The 27,971-nt window shown below is 43.2% G+C and overlaps 1 protein-coding gene across 1 annotated transcript in view; it reads left to right on the forward strand.

Annotated features, from left to right (window-relative positions):
* Nucleotides 1-9,740: 9,740 nt before the first annotated feature.
* LOC137522536 (uncharacterized) overlaps nt 9,741-27,971 on the forward strand; it is a 728,649-nt gene continuing 710,418 nt past the window's right edge. The window contains exon 1 of the mRNA XM_068242619.1: nt 9,741-9,998. Coding sequence (XP_068098720.1) covers nt 9,932-9,998 — 67 coding nt within the window. The 5' untranslated portion in view covers nt 9,741-9,931. The remainder of the gene's footprint in view (nt 9,999-27,971) is intronic.

Genomic DNA, 27,971 nt, shown 5'->3' on the forward strand with positions numbered 1-27,971 from the left:
ATGAAGAAGATGAAGATGATGAAGAAGATGAAGAAGAAGAAGATGAAGATGATGAAGAAGAAGAAGATGAAGAAGAAGATGAAGATGATGAAGAAGAAGAAGATGAAGAAGACGAAGAAGATGAAGAAGAAGAAGATGATGAAGAAGAAGAAGAAGATGAAGAAGATGAAGAAGATGAAGAAGAAGAAGAAGATGAAGAAGTTGAAGATGAAGAAGATGAAGAAGAAGAAGAAGAAGAAGATGAAGAAGATGAAGAAGATGAAGAAGAAGAAGAAGAAGTTGAAGATGAAGAAGATGAAGAAGAAGAAGAAGAAGAAGATGAAGAAGATGAAGAAGATGAAGAAGAAGATGAAGAAGATGAAGAAGAAGATGAAGAAGATGAAGAAAAAGAAGATGAAGAAGAAGAAGATGATGATGAAGAAGATGAAGAAGAAGAAGAAGAAGAAGAAGACAATATAAAAGAAGAAGAAGAAGATATAGAAGAAGATATAGAAGAAGAAGATATAGAAGAAGAAGATATAGAAGAAGAAGAAGAAGAAGAAGAAGAAGATATAGAAGATAAAGAAGAAGAAGAAGAAGTATATACAGTACTGAACAAATTTCTGGACACAACTTCTCTTTTCAACTTTTTTTTTTTAAAGGAACATCCCCACATAATCACTTGCTGTTGTTACTTGGAAAAAAAGAGGTTTCTTGCATCATTCACCCTCAAAACAAGTGTTGGAAGCTATTTAAGGCCATTTCGAATAGTCAGCTCGAATAATGAGCTTGAATACCGACTCGAATAGTGAGCTCGAATTCCGAGGTCGAATCGAATAGTAAAAATTATTCGACTCGAATATTCGACTGATCTCGAATAATTTACTATTCGAATTCGACCTAACTCGAATTTTGAAAAGGGGTATTTGATTCCGCATTCAAAACTGGAACTTTTTGCTCAGAATGCAGAAGTGTAAGCTGATGGAACGTACCATGGACTGCATCAGATTGCAGGTGAGTTATCTCGCCTCCTGCGCTCGCAGGATACCTGCATACATACTTATTTTTCGGACTTGCAAAGAAAATCAGTGATTGCTGGCTGACTTTTTCTTCTTTCAATGCTTAACCACTCAAGTACCAGTGGTCTCTGTCCCCTTAAGGACCAGAGACTGCTGGTACAAAGACGACGGAACCCCGACGAATCGCCGCGCATTTCCGCTGCAACCATCGTCGCCGCTGCATGCAGGAATCCTGCTGACAGCCACTCTGCTGTCTCTATGACAGCAGAGTCATGTGAGCCGGTCAGGAGCCGCTTTCATTGGCTCCTGACCGTGTCTATCAATGTAAGCCAATGGGAGCGGCTTACATTGATAGACACGGAAGGGGCCAATGAAATAGGATCTGAAATATATCAGTTGCTGTCAGTAAAATATCAGTTGCTGTCAGTTATAGCTGAGAGGAAAACTGATGTACCAGGTAATGTCCATGTTTCCCTATGGCTCAAGTGGGCGATGTTACAGTTTAACTGTGTGCTGACCAGGAAGCTGTTATGGGGTAATGGCCATTTTCAAAATGGAGGACGGAAAATTCCCTTGATCACAGTGAACAAACAGGACGCGGGAGAGGAGAAAGACACTGAGAAGTAGACTACATGGAAGGTAAGTATGACTTGTGTATGCTTATTTTGACTTTTAATTTTCAGTTCAAGTTTTCTTTAAGTAGTTAAAGGACCACTATCGCGAAGAAAGGAGGCAGTTAAAATCTGACAGAACCGACAGGTTTTGGACTAGTCCATCTCCTCACGGGGGATTCTCAGGGTTTTCTTTGTTTTCAACAGCATTTCCTGAATAGCAGTTGCAAAGTCTAAGTGACAAAATAGTGTGCAAGTGAGTAGGGAGGCTGGCTGGTATCTTACTATTTTGGCAGTTAAACTGCTGTTCAGGAAATGCTGTTGAAAATAAAAAAAACCCTGAGAATACACCATGAGGAGATGGAATGGCCCAAAACCTGTCGGTTCTGTCTAGTGTTGGGCGAACACCTGGATGTTCGGGTTCGGGCCGAACAGGCCGAACATGGGCCAGATGTTCGGCATGTTCGGCCCGAACGCCGAACTCAATGGAAGTCAATGGGACCCCCGAACATGCCCATTTTGGGGGCCCTATGGGGTCGCAGGCATAAGGGGGGAGCATGCCCCGATCGCGGGGGGGTCGGAAATTCCCCCCACCCCCTCTGCTAGCGCTCCCCCCTCTGCCCGCTTCCCCATAAAAAAAGTTTGAGGCAAGTTAAATAGTACTTGGTGGCTGGCCTGGCACTGGCAGTGGAGTAAGGAGGAGGAGGAGTCCGAGTAGCAGAGTGACGCGTTGAGGCCGGGCAGCGGGCGGTTCAGCGGTAGTACCCTTGTGGTACTTCCGCCCTTTCTCTGACCTCACGTCCTCTACGTGATGACGCATACGAGGGTATGCGTGACGCGTACCCTCGTATGCAGAGGACGTGAGGTCAGAGAAAGGGCGAAAGTACCACAAGGGTACTACCGCTGAACCGCCCGCTGCCTGGCCTCAACGCGTCACTCTGCTACTCGGACTCCTCCTCCTCCTCACTCCACTGCCAGTGCCAGCCACCAAGTACTATTTAACTTGCCTTAAACTTTTGTATGGGGAAGCGGGCAGAGGGGGGAGCGCTAGCGGAGGGGGTGGGGGGAATTTCCGACCCCCCCCCCGCGATCGGGGCATGCTCCCCCCTTATGCCTGCGACCCCATAGGGGGGCCGTATTGCGGCATGTTCGGGCCAACAGGGCCCTGTTCGGCCGAACAGGGGCCCTGTTCGGCCCTGTTCGGCGGCCATTCAGTAGTTCGGGACGAACCCGAACTTAAAAGGCCGAACACCATCAGGTGTTCGGCCGAACTCAAACATCACCCGAACAGGGTGATGTTCTGCAGAACCCGAACAGTGGCGAACACTGTTCGCCCAACACTAGTTCTGTCAGATTTTAACTGCCTACTTTTTTCGCAATAGTGGTCCTTTAACAGTTTAAGGGCTGGTTTAGACGGACGCTTGCAGAGCGTTTACAGCCAGCGTTCGGGGCTTGGTGTTAAACGCTCCCATTCAAGTGAATGGGAGCGTTTGTACCAAGCTTTCAAGCGCGTTTACACGAACGCGGCGTTCGGGTCCCGATTTTCCCTGGCATTCAAGGAGCCCCTGGAAGCTACATGTAGCTTCCAGGGGCGGTTAACCGCAACGGCTAATGTCCCCCTAGGGGAAGAAAAAATGTGACCGCATCCAAACACAACACAAACGCTGCTGAAAGCCCACGAACGCGACTCCAACGAATGCGACACCTCCAAACGTCCATCTGAACCAGCCCTAACTCCTAAAAGATTGATGGTTCACCCTACATAATGGACTTAAGATGTGCCCTTCTGTGCCAGTTCAGCAATGTTATACAGGGATGCCACAGATGCAGTACAAAGCAGAGAGAATCAACAGGAAAATAATTACTTACATACTGTTTCAGTGAATGTCACTGTTAAAATGTACTCCACATACTTGTATTTATATAAATTTCTGCTTGCAGCAGTTTATTAAAAGTAAGAAGAAGTCTCACCAATTTAGGGATGTCAAGGTTTCAATCAAGAATAGAATGCATTCATAAGAATTCTTATTCCTGCAACTAAAGCTTTTGTAGCTGTAAGAATAACTAAGGTAGGTCCCAGAGCTTAGACAGAAGGCCTTGGTAATGAACCTTGTCGTTATAATACTAAAACATTAGATATGCCATAGAGCCAGGGACGTATTTAGGCATAGGCATTACAGGCCCCATGGGTGTTCTATTACCTGCTTCTGCTTCATCTGTTTAGTATAGGTTGCAGGCAGCTGCCACTGTTTGCCTTTTTGTCACCACTCCCCCCATGCATCCCTCTATCCTGCATCCTTCTTTTCTTTCCCCTTTGGGCCTCCTTCTGTCCCTTTTGTGCCTCCTTGTGCCCTTTGTGCCTCCGTCTGTCTCCCTGTGCCTCCTTTTGCCCCCTTTGTGCCTTTTTCTCTCGCCCCATTGGGCCTCCTTCTGCCCCCCATTGTGCCTCCTTCTGTCCCCTGTGTGCCTCCTTCAGTTTCCCTGTGCCTCCTTTTGTCCACCATTGTGTCTCCTTCTGTCCCCCTGTGTGCCTCCTTTAGCCCCCTGTGCCTCCTTCTGTCCTTCTATGTGACTTCATCTGTCCCGCTTTCTACCTCCTTTTGACACCCTTCCCCTTATACCTTGTTCTGTCCCTCTTTGTGGTGACTTCTTCTGGCCCCTTAGGCCTTCTCCTGTCCCCCTGTGCCTCCCTCTGTCCCCGTTCCTCTCTCTGTCCCCTTCTACACCGCATGGTTCATATTCCTTAGCATGTGGTTGTTGTTGTTTTTTTTTGGGGGGGGGGTGACACAGGATTTGTTGCCTGGAGTGACAAAAAGGCTAGAAACGCCCCTGCATAGAGCAAAGGGTATTGTTTCACCCTAAGAAACACAGTACTTTTTGTGGGTATTTCTGACCCGAGGAAGCAGAAAAAGCAAGCAAAACGAGTTGTCATACCATTATTTTGGTCAATAAATCTTCATATTGTATAAAGTCGCACTGGCTATTGTTTTTCAGAAGAGGTAAGTCTTGGCACTGCCTCTCCTTCTTAAAGAGACCCTGATCAGTAAAAATAAACAAAATTGGTACTTACCTGGGGCTTTCTACAGCCCACCGCATGCGCAGTACTGTCACGCCGGCTGCTGTGCAGCACACAGTATGGTGTGATGACGAAGAGCGTCACCGATAAGGAAGTGGGAGCCCGACATCTGGCCTGGGTGTCGCTGGTGTGGTATGCGGCAGAGGGACCGGGAGAGGAGCCAGGAGGACGCCGGGGGACCTCCCGACCTACGGTGGGCTGGAGAAGGCCCCAGGTGAGTACCAATTTAATTTATTTTTACTGCTCGGGGTCCCTTTAAGCTGTTCCTAATTATTTTATCATTTTGGGAACCTCCACCTTCAACCTATGAATATGCACAACTCCTCTTGAGTTTGTTGTTTTAGTTCAGGCTCCCTCAGGGGACTTCTCTAAGAACCAGAAGTGTGACGGGTGAGGATCCTCTATAGCTGAGTGGGGGTGGTAATTCCACCATATGCCATATTGGTAGTTGCAACCAGAATCCTTGCAACCAGAAAAGTGAGAGTAATTCTTCTTAATCAAATCAGTTTTTCTATACTGTGACAATTTGCACCATTGGCTCCTGTGTTTTCTCTCTTGTTTTTTTTTCTTTTTGGTCCTTGGATTTTCCTGGGTCCTAATTTTCTCCATGATTCCATATATGAATCACATTATAAGTTACTACTCAAGCAACACCTGAGAATTTAACTGAGAAAAAAAAACCTTGTGCCAACTTGTGCCCATTAGTGATGAGCAGAAATTACGGCTATGCGTAATTATGCATCATAATTCGCATTTACGCATTGTAATTGTAACGTGAAATTTTGGGGAAAAATTTAATTCGTTTCGTATGTAATTGTTTGTAATTAAGTATTCATTTACACATAGTTTACATGTAATTTTGTGCCGACTTTGGTGTTCACCAATAGCAAAGCCCCCATATATGCTATTGCTACTAAAATTGCTACAAATGTTAAGGAGAAAAGAATAGTAAATTACGTGTAAATTCATGCGTAATTATAAATGCTTATACAAAATGTTAAATTAACAATTAGTAATTATGTATAGGCATATTTGCGAAAATCTGCACAAAATGTTACGTAATCGTAGTTAGTTGAGTACGATCACCACTAGTGCCCAAATCCATGTCCTCCATCAAGTTGTCTGCTAAAGACCAGGTGACACTCCCATATGTGCCTCAGTTGAGGTCTGCTTTGCCCCGTTGAAATGACAACTGTAGGGATCTTTGGAAATGCTGATTTCCAGTTCCACTGAAATAACGATTTCCGTCAATGCCAATTACAGATTCTGCAGATTTCTGATTTTCTGAGTTCCGAAGAGTCTTTTTTTTGTCATTTTTTGCATTTTAAAGTGGCCAAATACTTCTGAGTTGACTCAGAAGTATTGGACCAATCAGAGGATGCAGAATTTTACCGCGGTAATTGCAATACCACGGTCATTTTTGGCCAATCACAAGACTCAGAAATACTCGGTAGTAGCCAAGCCTTATGATTAGTCTAAAATTACCCCAGTAATCGATTTTTGAGTGTCGATTGGAAATAAAGATTTCAATTCCATGGAATCTGAATGAGCATCACTGAACAACTGTGCTTAAGACACATAACAGTGTCTGTATCCTATTACTCTTACATCCTCTTTTGTTTTTTATTAGTTTTAGTCACATATTTGTTTTACATATGCATGTATGAGTGGTAGATTAATTTAAGATACTTCAGCTATTTAAGAGGCAGTTGTAGAAGAAGTTTAATAGGGAAGAATAAGCTGTAAAACCTTTTCTAATTCCTTCATGCATGTTCACCAGTCTGCAATGCAGCTGACATTTTACAGTTTACTAGTCTGCAGCAGCCATTTTGTCTGTGCCTCAGGTAACAGAAAGTGGTGACTGTTTTGTCAGGTCATATTGCCTAATTAGATAACAATTTTCTCCAGAATTCAAAAATTATTTTGGCATATGACAGTGTTTTCACAGTTACAGTTTTTAATTTGGAAAATTCTTAACAAAAATGCAAAAGGCTCTGTGAAGGAAGCAGCATAGGTTATGTACGTATTACAAATGTGCTTCAGGTCAATACAAAATGTAATGTTGCAAGGAGAATGTTGACTTTTCATAAGGCTGATATTGGCATAGAATAGATCTTAATTAGCAAGCCCAAGGCCAGAACACAAAATGGCAATACACATGCTTATATTTATGTCACTTGGCATAACTATAACATTTTAGTTATAGTTGTCAACACAATTAAGAACAAATGATGGGAAATATTGTTCTTATAGAAAATATTACACTAGCTGCTATTTTTTTGCTTCTGAAAAATGTAAACGCAAAGTTGCGCCAATCTGTATATTTGTTTATTTATCTAACTAACTATTTCATAAGGAAGTCTGTTGAGCTGATCTTAACTGGCAAGTATACCTGTCATAAACAAACATCAAATGGGAAATGTTTTTATTAATCTGATTCCCTACTCTTGTACAAATATAAGACTTACAAAAGGTTAGCCTGTCTACTTCCCCCTCATCTGTGACTAATCACAAGTTGTAATTTGATCTCTCAGCAGTGTCAGCTGCTTGCCTTGGCAGAGTATCTCATTTGTAAATGCAGAATTTTAATCCCCTGTCTGTTTCCATAAAAACAGGAGGTAGACACACTGCAGATTTATTGCAGGATTTGTATTAGCTGTAACAAAGAAATGTTTTTCTTTAAAGGTTATTATGCTGTTGCTTATCTTTCAGAGGAGAGAGGAAGTTCTGAGTTCAGGCCCGCTTCAAAGTACCTACACACTTGCAAAATTGATCACAATTATCTAAATAAATTGTTTAGGGCAGGGGTCTCAAACTCAATTTACCTGGGGGCCGCAGGAGGCAAAGTCAGGGTGAGGCTGGGCCGCATAAGGGATTTCACAAAAAAGTCAATCAGCAGCTCCCACCACCCAAACAAACCAGCACCCCCCCCCCCCCCCCCCCCCACCGGTCTCTTGCATTGATTTTTATTTCAAAATCAAATTCACACTGAAGCAAACTATTTTGCCTATTTTACTTCATAGTTCGCTTCAGTGTTCCCATTACAAGTAATCCGCCGTGTCTCCGCCGCAAAACGAGGGCTGCAGAGCCCCCAAATCGCCCGGGGGGCAATCCACCGGCATTTCCTGGAAGGGGTAGAGCTTTCAGCTTCAGCTCTGCCCCTCCTGACGTCAATCGCGGCGCATCGCCGCCTCTCCCCGCCCCTCTCTGTGAAGAAAGAGTGAGAGGGGCGGGCAGAGGCGTTGATGCGCCACGATTGACATCAGGAGGGGCAGAGCTGAAGCTGAAAGCTCTGCCCCTTCCAGGAAATGCCGGCGGATTGCCCCCCGGGCGATTTGGGGCTCTGCAGCCCTCGTTTAGCGGCGGGGATGCGGCAGATTACTTGGGAGCACTGAAGCGAACTATAAGGAAACTTTTGCAGGCGCGGGCCACAAAATATTGTATCGAGGGCCGCAAATGCCCCGCGGGCCGCGAGTTTGAGTCCCCTGGTTTAGGGTGTTTACAGTCATTGCACAAATATCCTGCTCAGTTCAGGAGTGAGCAGCATATACTGTGCTATGGAGAGGAGTGGAGGACACTGGAGAAAAACACAACACTGAGGGAGAGAAGTTCCCTCAGAAGCAAAATAAATGTAGGGACAGACAATCTAGGCAGACAAGTAAAGCTAGTAAAGTGTATGTACTCATTTTAGATTTCTGTCCAAACTGACAAAGAATTTAGCTAAATCACTTGACCAGTGACCACTACAGGTCCTTATGGACGAGAGCAATTTTCACACTTCAGCGCTCCTCTCAACTTATATCTATATCTTTTTTTCCCCTTTTTTTTTTTACCATAAGTGCATCTGCTTTCACTGCATATACTCTGCACTGGGATGGGGAGCGCAGGGGGGGGGGGCACACTGGAGGTGCAGGAGGCACACAGGAAGTACAGGGGATAGAGACAGCACACTGTTTTAACTTAAAGTGAACCTCCAGACTAAAAATCGACTCAGCAGCACTGGATAGGCTTGGTGTTTCTTTATCAGTTTCACAGCATCAGAACTTTGTTTCTCTTATAAAAGACTCATTTTTAGCTGCACAGAAGAAAACTGCCCGGGCATTTTTCCCCTGATGCTGTGCAAAGCATGATGGATTTCTGATGTTGTTGCTCTCGTTCTTCTGTTTTGGTGCAAATTTTTTTCTCTTACATTTTGAATTTGACATTTGAAGCCTAGTGCGTGCAGCTGGGAGGGGTGATCAGGACACAGGACAGTTGGAACTGTGTCTCATGCTCTCTGTCACCTCCTTTCAACCAAAAAGATGGCTGCCCCCATGACAAAGATGGCAGCCCCCATGAATCACAAACATTTGCCTGTTCTTTTAAAACAGGGTGAGTAAGAGATTATATTACCTATCTATTCTAATTAACATAACTAATGTAACTTAATGACAGTTTGTTTGTTTAGGCTGAAGTTCCCCTTTAAGAACAGATTCAGGTTAACAACAAACCTACAGTCTCTATCTCATTTGATAACTGGGAACTACCTGTAAACAATCTCTTTTTCTTTTTGTCTAATTGACTTTTTACTATGTTTTTTCTAAGCTATAAAGTTACATTAATTTTAATAGTACACACTTATTCAAAACTAATGAGGGTATAAATACTTTAACATGGCATACAGATTGCACTATCACAGCATACAAATTGCATTATTTAAGACTATGACTGACAAATGTAAAGAACGTTTACACTCTTGAACCACCAACATGAAACTCTACCTAATGAGACCCTGAAATAAGTGTCCTGTGAAGTGCAGTAAGTTCAAAACCGTTGATGCAAATGCAAACGGAAGTTCATATCTTGCAAGGGGGAAAAATGCAGCTGATTCTGCTTAATATTGTGTAAGCAAACTTTTTATCATGAAATGTCAGCTGATGAATCTGTTTATAAGGAGAGCTTATGTTTTACTTTCAGTTTCCTCCCAGCTGCGCACAAAGCCCATCCCACCGAATCAGCTGAGTGGACAGAGTTATTTAAACTTCCTACATAAACAAAAGCAGCTGATGGAGACTTAGGAGGTGTTTGCCTGTATAGGAAGGTGCATTAGAATGCAATCAACAGTCCAAACTAAGTACAGTTTCCTGCCTGCAATATACTTTTCTGCAGTCTGAATGACAACGTAAACCTCACACACATTTTGGCTTGTTTTTGAGGAAGTTGCAGAAGAGAAAACTTTGCACAATTAACCTCTGTCTGAAAGGGAAATGGACAATTGTTTTGTTTTGGTTAATGTAACCAACTCTTCAGACACATCAACTTTTACTGACTCAGGTAAACTCTTTAATATGTTTTTATCATCATAAGTGCAGTTTTGATGTATGAGGGTTTAGGCTATTATTTGTAATTGTTTGTTTGCAAGCATGCAGCAGCTGAGTACATGCCGTGTGAGGCGCTATTCGTGCTACTGACGAGCTACTGTTTGTCCCCTATCTTATTGCCTGATTAGGCGGGCTGTGCCTGCGAAACGCGTTGCATCTTTTGGGGTACCAATAATAAATTTATTTGTTTAATTCAGACAGTATTTTTGAGTCTGCTTTCTGGAGGTAAGTCTACCACTGCCTCCCAGCAAATTTTAAAATTTGTATTACCTTTTATCCTGCTGGCGCCTCAGTTCTCTTATGATAATACTGTGTCCACCCCTGGTGGAGGGGTGACCTACCCCTACTTTTCTGCTCTACAGAGAGCGACATCTTAGGCCTGAGTGAGGACAGGTCTAATCTCCTCACCTGCATCTACAGTGGTTGCCTAAGAGGTAACCCATGTTTGTGAGTATATTCATTTCACACTTACATTTATCCACGGTTTCCAATACATACTACACTATATTGGGCTCTCGGTGTTTTCTTATTTAACTGTAGTGATAAGACTATGGAGGTTGCTATGTTTATTTCTTTTTAAAGAATGACAGTTGCCTAGTAGTTGTGCTGCAATAGTGTCCAGAATCACACGCCTGAAACAAGCATGTGGTGTGGCTAATATGGCATGCACCTGATGTTTATGCTCATTCTGGGTCAGTGGCTAAAAGTATGATAGACACAGGATCATCAAGACAGCAAGGAAACTGGTATAGTTTAAAAATAAATATCATTCTTCATATCCCTCTCCCTACTGGGTTACTCTAAAGGTTTACTTCGAATGTGTTTTAACCACTTTACCCCCACCCGTACGAATTTCTCCGTCCCTTTTTCCATCCTTTAGCCCCCAGGGACGGAGAAATCAGTACTTTCCCCACTCCCGCAGCTGCCCACGCTCCCGCTCGCTCTAGCGCACACTCCCGCTCGTAAACACGCCACCGGCCGCTCGACCGGAGATCAATGAACGGGAAAATCTATTCCCGTTCGTTGATCTAAGCCCCGCAATGATCCGCTGCTTCTCCCCAAAGCAGCGCGATCATTGTGAAAAAAACCCCGTTCCCAGCCTCCTAGTACTTCCTCCAAGCGTCCGGGAGGACGCTTGGAGGTCGCATTAAGCAAAAAGTTACTGTTTCCATCTTGTGGCCAAATAGTAAAACTACACCCTAAAGCATTTTTCACATACAAATACATTACTTATACACAAAAAATTACCTCCCACACTCCCCATTTTTTTTTTTAATGAAAAAAAAAATTAAAAAATTTACAATTAAAAAAAATACATAAATAGTTACCTTAGGGACTGAACTTTTTAAATATTTATGTCAGGAGGGTACAACACTGTTACTTTATAAACTATTGGCTTGTAATTAGGGATGGACGCAAAACTGAAAAAAATGCACCTTTATTTCCAAATAAAATATTGGTGCCAAACATTGTGATAGGGACATAATTTAAACGGTTTTATAACCGGGACAAATGGGCAAATACATTTCATGGGTTTTAATTACAGTAGCATGCATTATTTAAAAACTATAATGGCTGAAAACTGAAAAATAATGAAATTTTTCCCACATTTTTCCTATTTTCCCATTAAAACATATTTAGAATAAAATAATTCTTGGCATAATGTCCCACCTAAAGAAAGCTTAATTGGTGGCGGAAAAAACAAGATATAGTTCATTTAATTGTGATAAGTAATGATAAAGTTATAGACGAATGAATGGAAGGAGCGCTGAAAGGTGAAAATTGCTCTGGTGCTCAAGGGGTAAAACCCCTCAGTGGTGAAGTGGTTAAAGCTAGTATGGTTGAAGTGAACCAGCATGAAAGCCCATGTAGAATAGTTATCCAATCATGGCAATGTCTACAACTTGAAGCATTCTAACTGGCTAAATGGTTTGGGTGTATTATTACTACAACCTAGCCCTTTAGGAGGGAGCTGTGCACCAATCACGTTAGCAGAACTTCCCTATGGACGTTCTCGTGGGCTCACCTGAACCACACTAGAGCCTGTGTTTTATTCCACAAGAAACAGGAATAGCAGAGATGAAATGAAAGTTTGCAGAAGGGTAATCAGGACTGGCAACCTATTTAATTGGCTGACAGCTTGGTTACTCAAGGTTCAGCTAGAGCAAAAATTGAAAAGAAATAAGAAAAATGTCTAATCTATCAAACAAAACAAAGAGAGAAACAAGTGAACAGATAAGTTTCAATGTAAAAAATGCTTGTACTTCTACAGGGTGGGGGCATAGAGGTGTGTTGGGCATATCACCAAAATTCTAAGACCCATTTTCTCAATTCATTCAAGTTTTGCCAGTACTACTGACCCATTACCTAGAAGCCTTTGTACCAAGTTTAGAGTCAGATGTCACTTAAAAGAAACACTATAGTGATAGGGATGTAAAAAAAACTATACCAATCTTCTGGTGGTCCTGCTGATCCCGTGTATTCAAGGGTGTGTACACACATCCAATTTTGACTGGAAAATGATTGCCAATTTTACCATCTCCATGTAGTATGCGGGCCAACAGGTTTTGCATTCTATCAACATAGTAGCTAATCTCTCATACTACAAACAAGTGGTATAATTGGCCATTCAAAATTGGATGTGTGTAAGTGGCATAACTACAAATCAAGGAGCCCTCCAGCAAAACTTTGATGGGGTCTCCAATGTTCACCCCCTTCCCTCCCGTTGGTGACACTCAGAGCCTGGGGGCCCATCTTGGAAGGGTCATAAAACAAGTGTGGCCATCAGGATCTTCACATCCATAACAAGTGTAGCCACAAAAACACCTGATCTAATGGATGGACAACCTTTTTTGGAGGAAGTGAAGGTTAGTAATTGGTGCCCCCTCACGGATCTGGGCCCCCCTGTGGTTTCAGGGGCTGCTCCCCTGTAGTTACGTCCCTGTGTGTGTACACACCCTTAGTCCTGGGCCCACTATGAGCAATTTTTTTCAATTTTGCAACCACTTGTGAGTTCACAATTGCAAAGTACCACGATTTTGTGTTCAATTCTCAGAGTAATCATAAAGGAATGGGATTGGCCTCTGCATTCCTTCAATGCGAACTCTACGGGATCATAAAAAAAATGCTGCATTCAGTGATTTTACGATTGCTCTATAATCACAATGCTGCACTCTTATGGGGTCCCACTGTTTCAGCGCTTTGCCGATTGCCTGCGATTGGCATGTACTTCAGGAAGCGCTCTAGTAGGCCCCCAGCCTAAAGATGGGTACACACAAGAGATTAATGTTGCCTGACAGGGATTGGGACACGATCCCTCGGGCCTCTTTCCAAGTGGTGTGTTGCAGTGTAATGGCCCACTGCAGTGCACCAGCTATGTGACATCACAGTGCAGCTGTAGCTTTGCGGTATAACAGGATGCTGCATTGTACTGCAGGGCATTACTGCAAAACACTTCCGTTAAATTACAGTAAAGCATACTTTTCATTACACTGTAAACTTCACTGTATGCAACACAGTGTGGGTAACGTGCAGCACCAGTTTCCCGATCCCCACATTACTGCTGTTACACAGAATGCAATGCAAGCAGGGATGAGCAGAAACTACGCCAGTGCGAATTTACGCATTGTAGTTCGCATCTACGCATCGTAGTTCGTAGGTGAAGTTTCAAAACTACGCTTACGAGTATTGATACGCGTAGTTTACGCCTGCTATGCATAGTTTACATGTGTATTGCAAGTAAACTACGAATGCGGTACTCACGTCTGTTTTTCCGAGTAAGATTGTATGCTTACAAAATTACGCATTGTAAAAGGGAATGTACGCATAGAAGAGTTCCTGGTAAAAGCATTTAAAGGGGAATTAATGTGGAAATTTTTACGCAAAAGGGCATAAGCGTCCGCATACACTACGCTTCACACTACACGTAATTGTGTAAAACTACGCGTAGTTTCAGTGTAGCGAAGTTGGCTGACTATGACTATCCCTGAATGCAAGGGTTATGGTGAATGTGGCCAATGGTGACAGTTCACAAACAAATCTGTTCAGACATGTCCCTAGCCATCAGGCTAGCAGCAGGTTCTGTCTCTGTGGAGGGCATCAGCAGGACAATGTGCAGCACACAAATGAAGGGGAAGAGCAAAACATGAATAAAGCTGGGCGAGATGATCTAGCATGCTGGATCTCTCACCAACGTATTGAGGAGAGTCAGGTGGTGCTGTACACACACTGCATTTGTCAGAAGTTGTCTTTAGTGGCTGCTTCTGCCAAGTTTAATCTAGTGTGTGTATGAACCTAAATACTTTTATTAAAGTATGTATGGCCATATTAGTCATATGCTTGTTTCAGGTGTTTGATTCAGACATTACTGCAGCCAAAAGGATCAGCACGACTGCAAGGCAATTGGAATTGTTTGAAAGTAAATATATATGGCAACCTCCATATTTCTCTCATTGCAGAATCCCTTTATGAGTAGCTTACAGCAACTGCAAAGTAAAAAAAAAATTATAGTGCATCACTAAGATTTTATAAGTTCAAGTATGCCTTTCTAAACTAAAAGGTACTGTAAGTAGGAATACTATGAGCACTCACTGCTATAGATCAGTAATGAGCGAAAATGCCAATATTCTTTTTGCATTGATTTTCACAACAATAATGCTACATTCAATTTTCAAGTGAACATGCCATAAAAAAAAATACGTTTTGATGTTGTTTGCATTTTTTGCTTTTCGCACATTTTCACGGTAAAATTTTTTCACTGCAACAGTATTGTGTTTTTACGGTAAAATAAAGATTTTCCACGTTTTCGAAAAAACATTAAATACAAGCTATTTTCGTGAACATTTTCTTGAAATCCAAAATAGCATTTTGGATGCAAAAATGACTTTGGCGAAAATTTGCAAGCATTATTATTATAGATCACACATGTCAAACTCCGGCCCGAGGGCCAAATCTGGCCCTCAGAGCTATTACATTTGGCCCTCAAGTGGTTTCCCAATTTGCATTAAGTTTGGCACATTCTAGACCACCAGGGAAGCTATATTAGATTTGAAGCCCTAGAGCACCAGGAAAGACATTTGGAAGAGGTAGGGGCCAAGCACTAAACACTAGGGAACTGTATGGGGAAGGAGGGGGCACTAGACACCAGGGAACTGTATAGAAGGAGGAGGACCACTAGATGCTGGGAAACTTTATATGGGTTGAAGATAGTGTTGGGCGAACATCTAGATGTTCGGGTTCGGGTCGAACAGGCCGAACATGGCCGCGATGTTCGGGGGTTCGACCTGAACTCCGAACATAATGGAAGTCAATGGGGACCCGAACTTTTGTGCTTTGTAAAGCCTCCTTACATGCTACATACCCCAAATTTACAGGGTATGTGCACCTTGGGAGTGGGTACAAGAGGAAAAAAAATTAGCAAAAAGAGCTTATAGTTTTTGAGAAAATCGATTTTAAAGTTTCAAAGGGAAAACTGTCTTTTAAATGCGGGAAATGTCTGTTTTCTTTGCACAGGTAACATGCTTTTTGTCGGCATGCAGTCATAAATGTAATACATATAAGAGGTTCCAGGAAAAGGGACTGGTAACGCTAACCCAGCAGCAGCACACGTGATGGAACAGGAGGAGGGTGGCGCAGGAGGAGAAGGCCACGCTTTGAGACACAACAACCCAGGCCTTGCATGAGGACAAGAAGCGTGCGGATAGCAATTTGCATTTTGTCGCCATGCAGTCATAAATGTAATACAGATGAGAGGTTCAATAAACAGGGACCGGAAACGCTAACCCATCACAGATGTTCATTGTTCATGTTACTTGGTTGGGGTCCGGGAGTGTTGCGTAGTCGTTTCCAATCCAGGATTGATTCATTTTAATTTGAGTCAGACGGTCTGCATTTTCTGTGGAGAGGCGGACACGCCGCCGATCTGTGACGATGCCTCCGGCAGCACTGAAACAGCGTTCCGACATAACGCTGGCTGCCGGGCAAGCCAGCACCTCTATTGCGTACATTGCCAGTTTGTGCCAGGTGTCTAGCTTCGATACCCAATAGTTGAAGGGTGCAGATGGATTGTTCAACACAGCTACGCCATCTGACATGTAGTCCTTGACCATCTTCTCCAGGCGATCGGTGTTGGAGGTGGATCTGCACGCTTGCTGTTCTGTGTGCTGCTGCATGGGTGTCAGAAAATTTTCCCACTCCAAGGACACTGCCGATACCATTCCCTTTTGGGCACTAGCTGTGGCTTGTGTTGTTTACTGCCCTCCTGGTCGTCCTGGGTTTGCGGAAGTCAGTCTGTCGGCGTACAATTGGCTAGAGGAGGGGGAGGATGTCAATCTCCTCTCTAAAGTCTCTACAAGGGCCTGCTGGTATTCTTCCATTTTGACCTGTCTGGCTCTTTCTTCAAGCAGTTTTGGAACATTGTGTTTGTACCGTGGATCCAGAAGGGTATAAACCCAGTAATTGGTGTTGTCCAGAATGCGCACAATGCGTGGGTCGCGTTCAATGCAGTCCTAGGCCAAAGAGGTCATAGCCTAGGGTCACAAAACCTGTTTATTTGGGCAATTTCAATGGTGGCGAGTCTGACGTACATAAATCGCAGCAATGGCCGTTAGCAACGTCTGAATCTCACGAAATGTCTCATGCAGGTAGAAGACATATTGTTAGACTTGGGCTCCAAAGATGGGTTCCCTACATCTCTGCAAACCAGAGTTACAGGGCTCCAAATTTGGTAAAATCCCCCATAGGCTTTCATTGGGCCTCCTATTTACAGTTCCAAAATCTCACATCTTTTCAAAGGGCAATTACTCAGCAGTGGCAAATTTTCTAGCATTGTAGGGACCCTTAGGGGGAACATGACTGGTGAGTTTCGGGCCCCTAGGCCAAAGAGGTCATAGCCTAGGGTCACAAAAACCTGTTTATTTGGGCTATTTCAATGGTAGTGATGGTGACGTACATAAATCGCAGCAATGGCCGTTAGCAAAGTCTGAATCTCACGAAATGTCTCATGCAGGTAGAAGACATATTGTTAGACTTGGATTCCAAAGATGGGGTCCCTACATCTCTGCAAACCAGAGTTACAGGGGTCCAAAATTGGTAAAATCCCCCATAGGATTTCATTGCCTCCCTATTTCACTTTCCAAAATCTCACATCTTTTCAAAGGGCAATGGCTCAGCAGTACCAAATTTTCTAGCATTGTAGGGACCCTTAGGGGGAACATGACTGGTGAGTTTCGGGCCCCTAGGCCGAAGAAGTCATAGCCTAGGGTCACAAAAACCTGTTTATTTGGGCTATTTCAATGGTAGTGATGGTGACGTACATAAATCTCAGCAATGGCCGTTAGCAAAGTCTGAATCTCACGAAATGTCTCATGCAGGTAGAAGACATATTGTTAGACTTGGATTCCAAAGATGGGGTCCCTACATCTCTGCAAACCAGAGTTACAGGGGTCCAAAATTGGTAAAATCCCCCATAGGATTTCATTGCCTCCCTATTTCACTTTCCAAAATCTCACATCTTTTCAAAGGGCAATGGCTCAGCAGTACCAAATTTTCTAGCATTGTAGGGACCCTTAGGGGGAACATGACTGGTGAGTTTCGGGCCCCTAGGCCGAAGAGGTCATAGCCTAGGGTCACAAAAACCTGTTTATTTGGGCTATTTCAATGGTAGTGATGGTGGCGTACATAAATCTCAGCCATGGCCGTTAGCAACGTCTGAGTCTCACGAAATGTCTCATGCAGGTAGAAGACATATTGTTAGACTTGGATTCCAAAGATGGGGTCCCTACATCTCTGCAAACCAGAGTTACAGAGGTCCAAAATTGGTAAAATCCCCCATAGGATTTTATTGCCTCCCTATTTCACTTTCCAAAATCTCACATCTTTTCAAAGGGCAATGGCTCAGCAGTACCAAATTTTCTAGCATTGTAGGGACCCTTAGGGGGAACATGACTGGTGAGTTTCGGGCCCCTAGGCCGAAGAGGTCATAGCCTAGGGTCACAAAAACCTGTTTATTTGGGCTATTTCAATGGTAGTGATGGTGGCGTACATAAATCTCAGCCATGGCGGTTAGCAACGTCTGAGTCTCACGAAATGTCTCATGCAGGTAGAAGACATATTGTTAGATTTGGATTCCAAAGATGGGGTCCCTACATCTCTGCAAACCAGAGTTACAGGGGTCCAAAATTGGTAAAATCCCCCATAGGATTTCATTGCCTCCCTATTTCACTTTCCAAAATCTCACATCTTTTCAAAGGGCAATGGCTCAGCAGTACCAAATTTTCTAGCATTGTAGGGACCCTTAGGGGGATCATGACTGGTAAGTTTTGCCACTGCTGAGCCATTGCCCTTTGAAATGGTGTGAGATTTTGGAACGGTAAATAGGAGGCCCAATGAAAGCCTATGGGGGATTTTACCAATTTTGGACCCCTGTAACTCTGGTTTGCAGAGATGTAGGGACACCATCTTTGGAATCCAAGTCTAACAATATGTCTTCTACCTGCATGAGACATTTCGTGAAATTCAGACGTTGCTAACGGCCATGGCTGAGATTTATGTACGCCACCATCACTACCATTGAAATAGCCCAAATAAACAGGTTTTTGTGACCCTAGGCTATGACCTCTTCGGCCTAGGGGCCCGAAACTCACCAGTCATGTTCCCCCTAAGGGTCCCTACAATGCTAGAAAATTTGGTACTGCTGAGCCATTGCCCTTTGAAAAGATGTGAGATTTTGGAAAGTGAAATAGGGAGGCAATGAAATCCTATGGGGGATTTTACCAATTTTGGACCCCTGTAACTCTGGTTTGCAGAGATGTAGGGACCCCATCTTTGGAATCCAAGTCTAACAATATGTCTTCTACCTGCATGAGACATTTCGTGAGATTCAGACTTTGCTAACGGCCATTGCTGCGATTTATGTACGCCACCATCACTACCATTGAAATAGCCCAAATAAACAGGTTTTTGTGACCCTAGGCTATGACCTCTTCGGCCTAGGGGCCCGAAACTCACCAGTCATGTTCCCCCTAAGGGTCCCTACAATGCTAGAAAATTTGGTACTGCTGAGCCATTGCCCTTTGAAAAGATGTGAGATTTTGGAAAGTGAAATAGGGAGGCAATGAAATCCTATGGGGGATTTTACCAATTTTGGACCCCTGTAACTCTGGTTTGCAGAGATGTAGGGACCCCATCTTTGGAATCCAAGTCTAACAATATGTCTTCTACCTGCATGAGACATTTCGTGAGATTCAGACTTTGCTAACGGCCATTGCTGCGATTTATGTACGTCACCATCACTACCATTGAAATAGCCCAAATAAACAGGTTTTTGTGACCCTAGGCTATGACCTCTTTGGCCTAGGGGCCCGAAACTCACCAGTCATGTTCCCCCTAAGGGTCCCTACAATGCTAGAAAATTTGCCACTGCTGAGTAATTGCCCTTTGAAAAGATGTGAGATTTTGGAACTGTAAATAGGAGGCCCAATGAAAGCCTATGGGGGATTTTACCAAGTTTGGAGCCCTGTAACTCTGGTTTGCAGAGATGTAGGGAACCCATCTTTGGAGCCCAAGTCTAACAATATGTCTTCTACCTGCATGAGACATTTCGTGAGATTCAGACTTTGCTAACGGCCATTGCTGCGATTTATGTACGTCAGACTCGCCACCATTGAAATTGCCCAAATAAACAGGTTTTGTGACCCTAGGCTATGACCTCTTCGGCCTAGGACTGCATTGAACACGACCCACGCATTGTGCGCATTCTGGACAACACCAATTACTGGGTTTATACCCTTCTGGATCCACGGTACAAACACAATGTTCCAAAACTGCTTGAAGAAAGAGCCAGACAGGTCAAAGTGGAAGAATACCAGCAGGCCCTTGTGGAGACTTTAGAGAGGAGATTGACATCCTCCCCCTCCTCTAGCCAGTTGTACGCCGACAGACTGACTTCCACAAATCCAGGACGACCAGGAGGGCAGCAAACAACACAAGCCACAGCTAGTGCCCAAAAGGGAATGGTATCGGCAGTGTCCTTGGAGTGGGAACATTTTCTGACACCCATGCAGCAGCACACAGAACAGCAAGCGTGCAGATCCACCTCCAACACCGATCGCCTGGAGAAGATGGTCAAGGACTACATGTCAGATGGCGTAGCTGTGTTGAACAATCCATCTGCACCCTTCAACTATTGGGTATCGAAGCTAGACACCTGGCACAAACTGGCAATGTACGCAATAGAGGTGCTGGCTTGCCCGTTATGTCGGAACGCTGTTTCAGTGCTGCCGGAGGCATCGTCACAGATCGGCGGCGTATCCGCCTCTCCACAGAAAATGCAGACCGTCTGACTCAAATGAAAATGAATCAATCCTGGATTGGAAACGACTACGCAACACTCCCGGACCCCAACCAAGTAACATGAACAATGAACATCTGTGATGGGTTAGCGTTTCCGGTCCCTGTTTATTGAACTTCTCATCTGTATTACATTTATGACTGCATGGCGACAAAATGCAAATTGCTCTCCGCACGCTTCTTGTCCTCATGCAAGGCCTGGGTGTTGTGTCTCAAAGCGTGGCCTTCTCCTCCTGCGCCACCCTCCTCCTGTTCCATCACGTGTGCTGCTGCTGGGTTAGCGTTACCGGTCCCTTTTCCTGGAACCTCTTATATGTATTACATTTATGACTGCATGCCGACAAAAAGCATGTTACCTGTGCAAAGAAAACAGACATTTCCCGCATTTAAAAGACAGTTTTCCCTTTGAAACTTTAAAATCGATTTTCTCAAAAACTATAAGCTCTTTTTGCTAAATTTTTTTTCCTCTTGTACCCACTCCCAAGGTGCACATACCCTGTAAATTTGGGGTATGTAGCATATAAGGAGGCTCTACAAAGCACGAAAGTTCGGGTCCCCATTGACTTCCATTATGTTCGGAGTTCGGCCATGTTCGGCCCGAACCCGAACATCTAGATGTTCGCCCAACACTACACGTGACCCGTTCGGCCAATCACAGCGCTAGCCGAACGTTCGGGTAACGTTCGGCCATGCGCTCTTAGTTCGGCCATATGGCCGAACAGTTTGGCCGAACACCATCAGGTGTTCGGCCGAACCCGAACATCACCCGAACAGGGTGATGTTCTGCAGAACCCGAACAGTGGCGAACACTGTTCGCCCAACACTAGTTGGAGAAGAGCCATTAGACACCAGGGAACTTTATAAGGGAGATAGGTGACCAGTAGACATTTAGGTTGGCCCATGACTAGGTCCAAGTGTTTAATTTCGGCCCACTTTGTATTTGAGTTTGACACCCCTGCTATAGATGGTCAATGAAAAATGTGATGCAAATTGCATGCAGCTTGGAATTGGGTCAATCACATACCCTGCTGTGTAACAACAAGCTGCATACAACTTGCAATAAATGAACATGCAGTTTGTTATTATTTGCATCTCATTCATTATTTCTACCCACTGCAATAGGACCCTAGTCTGGGTCATATCAGATCATGATGACAGCTACTGAAAAGACTGACATGAAGTACATAGACCCGCAGAAAGGAACTCTGGTCTAGGAGCCTAGGCTGGCTTGATAGGAATTTTTCCAGAAAAGGTGTACAGGAACATCTCTTATAATTAACTTCAGCCAGATGAACCTCAATAAACTATGGTAATTACAAAAACCTACTTTACTAAGGTTAGTTAGTAAAATATCAGTTTCATTAAATCAGAGTTGACACAGGAAATGGAAGCCTTGTCTTCTTCCTCCTGCATGTTGCAGAATTGGTAACATTCACTGTATTACAAAGGTGGTGTCCCTGGATTTAAGTGAGGAAATTCATGCTATTCTATTACACTTGTATGGCATCAGCAGGCTTACAAGCCAGTGAAGCCACCATACATTATTAGATGTTTGTAATAGATTAAATTCACGTACAATATTAAATCTTATGAAACCTAATTAAAACGGTGCAAATTTGGACAGAGGCGCCAGGCAGGTTAAAATGATCTAAAAACAAAATTGTTATTTGAGATTTGAACAATCTCGATTGTCCATCATTTCAGGAGGTAAGTCCACCTGTACTCCTTTTTAGTTGTTTTTAGATCATTTTAACCTGCCTGGCGTCTCTGTCCAAATTGGCACAGTATATAGTCCACCTTGGGTGGAGGGGACTCTCCCCTTCTTTCTATCTACAGAGAGCGACTTCTTAAACCTGAGTGGGGTCAGGTTCTAATACTCCCCACCTGCATTTCAAGTGGTTGCTTATGTGGTAACCCGTGTTTGTGAGTATATCCAGTCCACATCTGTTAATTATTTTGCCAACAATTGCTAGACTTACTGCACTATATTGGGCTCTCGGTTTTTCTTTTTCTTTTTGTTTCAAGTGCACTAATTAAAACGGAGGCACATCCACATGATATTATAATGCACTCACTATAATACACATTTTATATAGCATTTTACTGGAGGAGAATAATAATAATAATATTAATAATAATATTAATAATAATTATTATTATTATCATTATTATTATTATTATTATTATTATTATTATTATTATTATTATTATTATTATTATTATTATTATTATGTTTTTATATTGCTCTGAATATCTTATACATTGCTTTATATGTCATTCCACTAAGAATTCATTAGGATAAATTCACACTGTGCCCATAAAAAAAAATCCATGCATTAAATTGTGTGTGAAATGCAATTGGCACTGCTCACATTACAACATGCATAGGGATGGCAATGCTTAGGAGAACTCATGGAGAAGCATTTGATCAGCTGATAGATTTGTAAGGTTCTGATTTGCTGTGATGACTTCCTGGTTTAACACATGATCATGACCAGCAAATCAAAGCCTTCAAAGGCCGATCTCAGGGGCCTTCAGTGGTGTCTCATACGCAGCGGTGAGAGGACACTCACTCACCAGCTCTATGAATTCCAGGCTGACATCACTCTTCAGCAGCGCCCCCAACATCCTCTGCATGGGTACATTGCTTCACTTTACATGTGAGAGCTGTAACCATGGAGAGGATGCTGAAACACTGATGAAGAGAGTGACCTCAGCATTGTAATGCATGGAGTTGGTGAGTGAGTGCCGCTGCAGAGGGGAGCACCCATACCTGGCTACCTATACAGGAGGCACCTATACCTGTCTAGTGGGCGGCTACCTATACTGGGGCACTCATACTCGGCTAACCTTTACTGTCGGTACCTATACCTTGCTACCTATACTGGGGGTACTCATACCTAGTTTGAATGTGGCCTAATGCTATCCGTTACAATGCAGAGATGTGAACAGACCCATAGAGTTGTATAAACAGCAGGAACTGTTAACTAATACCTGTATATTGTGTTTCCATATAAGACTCTAAGCAACTGCACAGCAGCGAATTTGAGGCTTTTTTTTTAGTAAACTGCTATAATTGAATCTGATATTGTTGTCTTAGTCAAGGGCCAGTTGTTTGGGAAAAGCCAATGAAACTACAGTTTTGAAGACAAGGCCATTATGGTTTGGGGACGTGAGAAGAAACCAGAGTTAGTATAGAAACTTCATGCAGTTATTCCCCTGGCCTAGATTTGAACCTTTGGCCTTAGCACTGCAAAGCAAAAGTGCTGCCCACTATGCCACCATGCTGCAACAACTTACTGTACCTGACATTATAGCCCCTATCTGTGATACTAAAAAATTGATAAAGGTTTGGCAGGACTTGGGATTTTAAAAAAATATTTTGGAAGTGATGTGGGAGCTACCATTGCTGTAATTCATTGCTGAGTCTAAGGTGCCTTAGACTCTGCTCTTAGCACCCTTTAGCACTTTATTTGGCCCGAGGAAGTGGGCATAGACCTACGAAATGTGTTGCCAGTGCATATTAAAATGTATTATCTACATCACTTTGTCATTGAGATAAGCTACCTCATTTTTTCTATACCATGAGTTTTTAACCTAGTTTTATTGATACCCTGGGAGCCTCTTTTCCCCTTTTGTATTTCTATTGTTACAGTGCTACCCCTAACTTTATTGGTTGGTGAATTAATGATCAGAACAAGTACAGTATATACCAGTTCCAAGTCAAAAGCTGCAGCTTCTATAAGTCTGTGGTTTCACTTCAGGACTAACATTACGGAGGTAGACTGACCTCAGTAAAAGTTTGTAGCCGCTTATATAAGGACGATGTTAAATTGCTGATTCCTCGCTCACATGCGTACACACTTTTAATGCTTGCCAAACACGTCCACAGCACTTTTAAATCAATCTCCATGCAATATTTCTGTCAAACTCTCAACCATTTCTTTTTTGGCCAAAGTTTATTCTTTAATATAAGCACTTAGAATTTAACACATATTCAAATGCCGCCAACATGTAACAAAAATACTCATGCAAAATCCAATAAAGTAATTTAAGACAAATCTATCTGCAAATGTTCTAATGGGCTATTCACTTAGTGCTTACAGTAAGTCTGTTCCAGATGTTAAAATTACCTGAATTTGTAAGCAGTGAATTAATTGGCATAAATCTTCTCTATATTAGGAGGGTTCGCTCTCCCTTCTCAAATTCCTCTTTATCTCCTCAACCCTTGTTTTAAGCACATCAGATACACTTCATTTAAAAGCCCCCTTTTCATAAATGTAAAAGCCTTCCAATACAAAAGCTGAGATAGGAGTCCGCCGACTCCAATATTTGCTTTTAACACTTGTGTAACTTTAGGATTCTGGCGGTGTGTGGGTTTTAAAGAGCTTAAACTGGCTTTCTTCCAAGTGTATTCATTTTATCCAGTTGGAAAGTTAAGGGCTTGGACTGTTCTTAAAAAAAATAAAACTATATACTTGTCGGCTATTGCTTTTACCTGCATTTCTCACAGATCGAACCTAGCGTGAATGAAAGGTCATATTAAGGTTGACCATTTTTTTGCCTGTTAATTTTGTCTATGTATTTAGTTATTTATTCCTGACATGTTTTAGTAGTGGAAACTCCACCTTTGAAGCTCTGTAATTAATTAAGAACTCTGGTATATGCTAATTAAAAGTATTCTCCCTTTCATTTGCTTTTTTCTCTTGCACGTAATATGCTGTGAAATATTGCTGACTGTTATTGAAAATATTGTGCAGCATGTATCAGATTCAAATGAGTTAACACTGAGATAAAACTGAGTTACTAAGTTAAAACCAATTGAGTTAACTGAGTTAAACTGAGTTAAAACCAATTGAGTTAACTGAGTTAAACTGAGTTAAAACCAATTAAATAAAAAAAGTATGAGGTGGCTTACCTCAATGAAGACATAATGAACTTTATTATGTACTGGCAATGCATTTCGTGGGTCTGTACCCACTTCCTCAAAGTGCCAAAGATAGCTTGTAGCCTCAATCAGAGCACCTCTTCGGCACCTCTTAATTTATACTACATTTCAGGCTACAAGCACCCTTTGGCACTTCAATTGGCCTAAGGAAGTTGGCATAGACCCACAAAACGCGTTGCCCGTGCATAATAAATGCTTTTCTCATTTAATTGGTTTTAACTTAGTTTTATTATACCCTTGGGTGCCTCTTCTCCTTCCTCTTGTGCTTGTTCACCCTCCTTTGGAAAGGTGTACCCTGACCCTGTGGGGCTCTACCACCATCAGGACCAGTGGTTGTTTGTACATGAGAAGTGCGATCGCATTCAGTTATCTTAGACACCCGAGTGGAGTCAGGTTTATGCATCTCCAGGTTGGTTGCTCCTCTTGCAACCTTCCTTTGTGAGTACCACCTTCCTAACACCAAAAGTTTGACTCGTGAGACATATTACACTATTGCGGCTCCCGTTGTCTCCGTGTTTTCCTTTTAGGGCGTCTATTCACCCTCCCATTCTACACTAAATTTGATTTAAAGGATCATCAAGAAGGCTGTTTTATCATGTCCCCTTCCTGGGATAATACACCACAAATTCCTTAGCATTTAAAGAGTTATGTCTTGTAGTTTGCTATACATTTTGTTAAACGTGTTAATTTGTCCCTGTAATTATTTTGTCCAACAATTATGCATTATGTACCAGTATCCATATTTTGTGTATACCATTGTATTATGTACCCCATGTCTGGACAGTGCCATGGAATATGTTGGCGTTTTAAAAATCAATAATAATAAAAATGCTGTTAACAGACTTCCTCACTGGCGCACCAATAGGGGATGCGACCCCAGCCATCGCGGGGGGGCCCGGGGCCCTCCTAGGGCCCCGCTCAGGGACTTTTGGGGGCAGAAGGGGTCGCAGCATAAGAGGAGAGTGTGGCAGATCGGTGGGGAGGGGGGAAATTCCCCCCCCCTCCCCAGGGCCGGCGCTACCATAGATGCAAAGGAGGCAGCTGCCCCAGGGCCCCAGAGCTTGTAGGGGCGTCCAGTGGCTACAAGAGGAAAAAAATTCAAATCGACCTTATAGTTTTTGAGAAAATCGATTTTAAAGTTTCAAAGGAAAAAAAATACACATTTAAAAACCTGCCGACTTTAATGGTTAATAGCAAATCCACCTTAAATTCTAGAAACCCTAAATTTGCAGGATATGTTAAGGAGATCATTGGGAATAAGAGGAAAAAACTATTTTTCAAAAAGACCTTATAGTTTTTGAGAAAATTGATGTTAAAGTTTCGAAGGAAAAAAGTATACTTTTAAATGCGATAAATGTCACTTTTAGTACCTAACGGTAGTGTAATTTTACATGTATCAAAAGAAAGAGCAATACATTTCCTGACGGAGTTTCCAGGGGGTCCATACGCAGCTGCAGCGCTTTGGCCAGGGATCGCTATACAGCAATATGGCTGTATGAAGATCCCTGGCATTTTTTCCTATCTTCCCAATTTTTTTTTTATGTTTAGAGTGTGGGAATTAAAAAAAAAAAATTACGTGGGGTCCCCTTTCCTGAAACTTTTTAACCCCTTGTCCCCCATGCAGGCTGGGGTAGCCAGAATGTGGAGCTCCAACCGATTGGGGCTTCAAACCCTGACTATACCAGCTGCAAAAAAGGTCCCTTAATGCCAATTTTTGCTCTGGGGTATCTGTTGGGGGGGGGGTTTATTTTGCCCTGGGGCCCCATTGTTGCTTCAACCGGCCCTGCCCCTCCCTCACCTCAGGCTCTCCTCTCAGCGCTCCCCCTCCTGCAAACATTGGTGGCAGCGGGCAGGCAGCAGCAGCGGCGGTGGCGACAGGATGAATACATTACCTCCTTCTCGCTGGAGGACTTCCGTACTCTAAGAGCAACTTCCTGTAGAGTTGGGCCGAACCTCCGATTTTAGGTTCGCGAACCTGGTTCGCGAACTTCCGCGGAAGGTTCGGTTCGCGTTAAAGTTCGCGAACCGCAATAGACTTCAATGGGGATGCGAACTTTGGAAAAAAAAATTATGCTGTCCACAAAAGTGATGGAAAAGATGTTTCAAGGGGTCTAAAACCTGGAGGGGGGCATGGCGGAGTGGGATACATGCCAAAAGTCCCCGGGAAAAATCTGGATTTGACGCAAAGCAGCGTTTTAAGGGCAGAAATCACATTGAATGCTAAATGACAGGCTTAAAGTGCTTTCAAACATCTTGCATGTGTATACATCAATCAGGTAGTGTAATTAAGGTACTGCTTCACACTGACACACCAAACTCACTGTGTAACGCAGCGCAAACAGCTGTTTGTGTAGTGACGGCCGTGCTGGACTGGTGCGCACCATGGCGAGAGTGCAGGTTTTGGTGGCTTTACAGCCCATATGGTCGCCTGGCTGATGTAGCTGAATGACAGAACAGTGACTGTCCAGCTGATCAAATTTGGTCTGACCACAATGAGGCAACGACCTTATTATCGTGGGTGTGCCCCCCGAGACACTCATCTAGGCGCCGGTCATTGCTTCATTGTGATACGCAAGCCCCTTCACCACGGCAAGGTAATGATCACGAAGGGGAATGGGCGCATGTACATGC

The sequence above is a fragment of the Hyperolius riggenbachi genome, chromosome 6 (assembly GCF_040937935.1).
Source record: "Hyperolius riggenbachi isolate aHypRig1 chromosome 6, aHypRig1.pri, whole genome shotgun sequence".
NCBI lineage: Eukaryota > Metazoa > Chordata > Amphibia > Anura > Hyperoliidae > Hyperolius > Hyperolius riggenbachi.